Genomic DNA, 7,119 nt, shown 5'->3' with positions numbered 1-7,119 from the left:
GATCACGTGATATCTGCTAAATTCGGATGATTTTTAATCTATTATTATTTAAACTATTCCATGATTGTTGTTTTTAAATGAAAAACCATTAACGATTTGTGTTCTAACAACTGTATTAAAGGGAGACGTTAACATCGCAATTCCTAGTTTAAGTATATTGCTATATTATTATAAAAAAGATTCAAGCATATATAGCTCTCGTAATCACATTGACTGATACTGACCAAAAAACCCCCAAACAAACACACACAAAAAAACCCTCACAATATGACAGCGGCGACCACGAAAAGAAAATGAACACAGAGTGTATTCACTAGTTCGGGTTTTATCAATGGAGTTTCTTCTCTTGAGGAGGATCGTCACATTGCCGTGCAAGAGCTTGAGTACCTTAATGATCCTGAAGGTGATGCCAGCCCAGATACAATCATGCTGGAACAGCTGATGGTGAAATGTCAGACTAAGATCGACCCACCGTCCAAGACAAGCCCTTAGCTTTTCCTGGACCCACATCTCCACAATGAAGAAGAACACTTCTAACGAAACTAGTTTTCACTTTGTTTTGTTGATCGTCGCCTTGTATTGTGACGTGATTTTAAAGGGATGTGTCAGTCTGTGAGTCAACGAAGGTCATGGTTCGAGACAGTTATAGAGGTGGGGCTAGGTTAGAGGACAACGCGCATTAATACAAACAAAGCTCATACTTTGTTGACCAAGATAGAGAATAAATAACCATAGGAAATGGAATGGAAGCTTCAATTTAATCAGCGAAGACAGATAGTACGAACGTTTCTGGTCTCTCCTTTGTCAACAAAACACGACGGACGAATTGGAGATGTGAAAATGGCGTTGTTAGGTGAATAAACATAACGGTGATGGATAGGGAAGTAGAACGTTATTTTGTAAGATAGAGAATAGAAAGGTAGAATACTTGGTTGTATTATATAGTAAATTTGAATGAAATATATAGAAGACTATGTGGAGATAGTAAAGAGAGAGAGAGAGAGAGAGAGAGAGAGAGAGAGAGAGAGAGAGAGAGAGAGAGAGAGAGAGAGAGAGAGGTGACTAATTAAATAAATAGCAGAGGTAATAAAATATAAATAAACGAACGACTCAATAACATTTGTATAATGAAATATCCTATCAGGTTTCTAGTTTAACATGCTTACACACATTAAAAAATTAATTAAAAACAAAACAATTTGCAAATTGCAACACAAGTCACCTACCGGTCACTTTGAGTAAGATGTAACATATTCGTAATGACTATCAAGTAGGTGTGCCGTAGCCTTGGTTAACTCATGGCCTGGCACCATTTACATCTATAAGGAGTTGCTGCTTGGTATCGACTAAAACATGACGTCACATTGCAACAAGTAATGAACAAAAATGAATATAACTACTTTCAAAAAGAGTTGAATACCAAACACCGAACGGAGCGTCGCGGGGTCCAAACCCGTCTTTAGCCTATAACAAAAACAATATAACATGCTTGTTTTTGTTGCCTGAAGAAGGGTTTTGAGCCCGAAAGGTTTCGTATTTGGTGTTTTACTCTTGTCTTCTTTTTCTTTTTGAAAGCTTTTTTTTTTTTTAAATTAATTTTTGTTCTCTTCCTTTTTCCGTCTCCAGCTTTAAGCAGCTTCGCAGAGTAGCGAGTGTTTTCAATCTTACAACGAATGAGATAATTTATTGTTACATTGAGCACTACTAACGACAACTCACTTGTCACTTTCTTTTGGTGATCGCTCCCTTGTCGTGTTATGATTGTGATGCCATATTCGTGGGTGTAAGGGTTGCGTCTACTCATCAAAGGAGCAAAACGGCAACATTCGAGATTTGATTTTAACCATAATTGATGATGATAGTTATTATTATTATTATTATTATTATTATTATTATTATTATTATTATTATTATTATTATTATTATTATTATTATTATTATTATTTATTATTATTATTATTATTATTATTATTATTATTATTATTATTATTATTATTATTATTATTATTATTATTTTATTATATTATTATTATTTATTATATTATTATATATTGCGGGGGGGGGGGGGAGGTTGTTTGTTTTGTTTGGCTTAATGATTGGCAATGATGAATGCAATGACTCAACGACGTCCTTTTACCATAACACAGTGGTTGGTGATAAGTAGAGGTGTGTATGTTTTATTCATGATGTGTAGTGGTGTAGCATTTACTGACGATAGTAAGTAGCAGCAGGCTGGCTTGATAGACTCGTGTCATGTGTCACACGAGGGCCATTCTTGTCATGAATGATTATGGAAGGTGTGTTGTGTTCTCTTGGAAGAATGCCAATGCCAAGGACGTTCCCTAAATAGGATGGAAAGATGGATAGAAAATAAAAAGGAAAAGGGGATGGGGGGTGGATGTTGATGGGAACAGCTTGTATCGGAAGAACGTTAGTATCATCTTCAGCAGCAGCAAATATGCTAGCAAGAATATGGGTTTGTCTGTGGTGATATGTGGTAGTAATACACTTACTTAAATGGCAGAGGTTGTGAGTTCGGAGCCTTGTCTCGACATCAGGTAGACAGCTTTTTTTTTTCATGTGTGCGGCTGCTGCTGATGATGATGATGGTAGTGGTGGTGGTGATAATGGTGACGATGTCGATAATGAATTTAGTCGTGGTGGTAACCACTAAGTGACCTATAGACAAGTTAAAAATGTCTCACTACGTCTTGTGTCCGATATACTCCATGTACTGTCAGTTCTCTGTCATCTCAAATGAAACAAAACTAAAACAACAGAGCATCGATGATAGGTTATGGGGTGATTTATGACTGGTTTTCTCTTCGAGAATTAAAAAAAGATATCCCCTCGCCCCTAGAAATAAATCAAAAGAGGTGGGACACATTATATAACGATTTTGTATTGATATATATATATATATATATAATATATATATATATATATATATATATATATATATATATATATATATATATATATATATATATATATATATATATTATTCTTCATTGCAAATGACACGGCGTGCAGTTAGAGAATAATAGTTCACTCAGGATAGTCTAAGGTGGTTAAACTTTCAGAGAAGTATTTTTCTTTCTGTTCAGATTTTCACATGAAATATTGTTTTACTTGTTTGTTTTTGTGGGTTTTTTTTTTTTTTTTTTTTTTGGGGGGGGGGGGGGGGGGGGGGGGTTTATTTTTTTTTTTTTTTTTTTTATTTATTTATTTATTTTTTTTTGGCTTAATTAAGTAAGGTTTTGAGCACGTTTAAGTATTTTGTTCTTTTTTTAAGAAAAGCTTTTAGAGATAGAATGAAGTCGACGTCACTTAGGTCTTTGTTATTGTTTTTTTTTTTTTATTTTTTGCCATCCATGTTTATGAGTAAACTGTCCCCGCGGTTTTTTGCCATTTCAAACGCCAAAATTTGCCATAAAAATGGTAAAATTTGCCAAAAATTTGCCGCTAGTTTTACAAAAATCAAACAATTAAAACAACATGTACGGTAAAAAAATTGACACAAATAGGGCATTTTGTAGAATATTGATGTCACAACATGTCAACATGAATTTATTTACATTTTGAATGGTTTGAAATAATATAATATTAATAATAACAATAATAATAATAACAATAATAATAATAATAATAATAATAATAATAATAATAATAATAATAATAATAATAATAATAATAATAAAATAACATATAATAATAATAATAATAATAATAATAATAATAATAATAATAATAATAATAATAATAATAATAATAATAATAATAAAAATAATAGCCAGAGTAAGTAGTAAGTAAAGAAAAGAAGGAAGTAATCAAAATATTTTATTAACTATTTAGCTTCTTAAAATTTGGGAAATCAAAGTGAACAATCGCATAAAAAATTCAAAATTTGAAAAACTAATTAAGGAGAGGAAAAAAATAACTATTCACAAGGAAAGAGAAACAAAATCTATTTTCCAATGGAGGCACATCAAATTTGTATTCTCTACTTACTATCCAATTTTGAGCATTTTTATTATTGCTTTATATTTCAATATAGGCCTAATGGGTTTTTGAATGAAAAAAACTGGAAAAAATCATGAAAAATCATAATCATATCATGAAAACTAAGTGCCAATTTTGGATGCTAGCATTGAAAGTCGCCGTCTTTTCACAATTTTTCATAGCTTTTGTTTGTTTTTTTAAACAAAAAATTGTCAATTTAGCCTAAAAACGGCGAAAATTGCGGCTTTTTGCGGCCAAATAAAAATTTGCTGCTTTTTGCGGTCAAGGGTGAAATTTGCGGCCGCGAAAAACTGCGGGGACAGAGTAATTCTCACTAAACTGTATTAAACTGACTATAAAAGGTCATCGTTGCACATTGTTTTGTGAGTTGGTCCCTTATAATCCCGGATGGCAATGTTGTGAGTTTCTTAGCCAAGCGCTCACTATCTATATTTATTGTTGTTCAATGGTTTTTACAGATATATCCCTAATGCTATGTATTTCTCATCCTTCAGGTGACAGTGGAAGCGGCCCTGGAACATCCGTTTTTTGTGTTTGGCCAGGGCTGGTCCTCGTGTTCTGTCTCCCGCACACTAACTCGTTACGGACTGGATTGCCAGAGACTTTCTGTCGGGGATGTGTGCATCTCTTTGACCCACAAGGACGTGACCTTGAAGGCGGCGGAAATTAGCCAGCACCAACAGTCGGTGACGACAGCGGTCACGACAAACGCTCCGCCGTCAGGGGCGATAATAAAAAACCAGGAGGGAAAAGGCAATGGTGAAGGTGGACCTGGAGATGAAGATTACAAATATCACCACGGTATGACTGCCAGCAAGATGGCAAGCACTACTCACCACCATCAACAGCACCATCACGACCACCACCACAACCACCATACTGGTCTGGAATCTTCCCCATCCACCACATTATCAAATCCTACAACTCATTCTGGTGCGTCTAATTACAACAACAGCAGCGGTAAAGGTGTCTCGTCTCCTCCTTCATCCCACTTCTCGTCCGCATCGCCATCGCTTTCCTCCACTGCCATCACCACCCACTACCACCAGCACCACCACAACCCAACATCTGTACCTTCCCCAACGTCAGCATCCTCCTCCACACCCGCCATTCCCACGACAACGACAACCACATCATCACCATTATCATTTTCTCCAAAACCGTCACCACCATTAGCGGGATCTCCATCCTCGCCATCTGTAGGACAAGTCAAATCCGAAACTGGAGTAGCTGAAGATCAAAAGCCTTTGGCCTCATCGTTGTATCGTTCTTCATCTCGTTCGCCCTCAAATTCCCCGGTCGCTTCACCCAATACTGCCTCCCCATCCCCGTCATCATCATCCACCCCAGTATCGTCTTCAACATCCTCTAAAAAACAATCTTCTTCTTCGTCAGTGTCCTCTACATCATCATCCACCACTAAAAGACGCTTGTCTCAATCAGAGCTGCCCCCTCCTAGCTCTAACATCGTCCCAGTGAAGAAAGAAAGAGAAAGTAGCGGTCACCATCAATCCTCCTCCCCCTCCTCCTCCTCATCATCGTCTTCGTCTTCTCATCGTCGAAGTAAAGGAAGTAACAACAATAACAACAGTAATACATCTGATGAGAAATCCTTATCATCAATCAAAGAAGAAAATATTGGCAATGAAAGCGGTGTTTCCTCTCCATCCTCTTCCTCGTCCACGGATCGTCGGGGTGATCGCAAACGTCGCTGGTCTTCGTCGCTATCTGCTGGGGGAGACTCTTACAAAAATCTCAAATCAGAGTCCGAGGGGAAGCAGCAACACAGAGAAGGTCGGAAGTCCCCAGTCAACGGTGGATCTCATAAGAAATATTAAGTCTGTTGCGTATCTATTTACTCCGCCTTGATTTCCATCACAAATTCTAGTGATCCTCTTGGCCGGACCACAGATCCTGATATATCTGATATATCATCATTACGGCTTTTAGTGGTTCTGGCCATGAAATGATTGTGACACACTTTCCTGCTCTTCCTAGAATTACGTCAAGACCATTCTAGCACAAATTAATGTCAGATGGGTTGGAGTATGATGGGAGAGCAATCTATTTGTCAACAGTGAGCTGATGGAAAACCCCTAATGAACGGAATTTTTCCCCCGCTTTCTTTATTGTCTAGTTGATGTATTAAATAGACACGCAGTGTAAGATCAACGTTTTACACGAGTGCAGTTCATCTCATATTTCGGTAACAAGGTGTTCGAAAATTCCCAGTCTTGCAAGGGCTCGTATTTTATTTTAAAGAATCGCCTGACCCATACAGTGTCAACAAACTGGAGTTTTCAGGGAGCGTTGTCCGTAAAGCAAAACGACAATACGCAGTAACTGCGAGATAGATGGTTGGACACTGGCGACTTGTGAAAAAAAAAATTGGTACACATAATATTTAATTGACACATACTGTGTCGGATTGTGTATTATTATATTACATAGTATAAAATGTTATGATTCATTATCGCTGTAATATTATTATTGATACATATTAATGGGACTTGTTGATAGTTATTGTTAATACATTTGATTGTAAGTATGGCTGCTCTCACTTCATTGTTCCGTAAAAGTGTTGTTGTAATAGCAGCTTTTATTGAAATGGTTTGCTAAGAGCTTCTTTGATCTGGTTGATCGGTGTGTACGTGTAGGTATGAGTATGTGTTTGGGTGTGTATGTGAGTGTGTGTGTGTGCGTATGCGAGAGAGAGAGAGAGAGAGAGAGAGAGAGAGAGAAAGAGAGAGAGAGTTACCCCATTGTCTCAATATTTATTTCCGCTGTGTTATTTTGAAAGAATAATATGATATTTTCACCAAGAAGGCCATTCATATTGAATAAGTCTTGTGATTCTTTGTAAATTAATATTTTATGCGGAGTTGATCCCAAGTTTGATTGATGCCACTGTACAGAACTGGGTGTAGGAAAGATATTGGCAAGGATAGGTTAATACGAAGCTGCATGTAGCTATCGACTTGATATCGAGTATTGAATTAAACAAATGTATTACAGCTTCAAAAATGAACACGATCAACAATAAACGTCTCTGGCTCAGCCTATTGGCCGAAGGATTTCAATCCGAGACGTTCTTTG

General features: G+C 36.7%; 1 protein-coding gene across 1 annotated transcript in view; it reads left to right on the top strand.

Moving 5' to 3' along the window:
* The window catches only part of LOC144977260 (uncharacterized), a 188,757-nt gene extending 181,999 nt beyond the window's left edge, over positions 1-6,758 (top strand). The window contains exon 7 of the mRNA XM_078922292.1: positions 4,518-6,758. Within this exon, the coding sequence (XP_078778418.1) occupies positions 4,518-5,861 (1,344 nt within the window). The 3' untranslated portion in view covers positions 5,862-6,758. The remainder of the gene's footprint in view (positions 1-4,517) is intronic.
* Positions 6,759-7,119: the final 361 nt, after the last annotated feature.

The sequence above is a fragment of the Berghia stephanieae genome, chromosome 7 (assembly GCF_034508935.2).
Source record: "Berghia stephanieae isolate SIO BIC M18660-M18661 chromosome 7, UCSD_Bste_1.3, whole genome shotgun sequence".
In the NCBI taxonomy this organism is placed as follows: Eukaryota; Metazoa; Mollusca; class Gastropoda; order Nudibranchia; family Aeolidiidae; genus Berghia; species Berghia stephanieae.
Note: the sequence above shows the minus strand (reverse complement) of the source record. Positions and strands in the feature narration are given on the sequence as shown.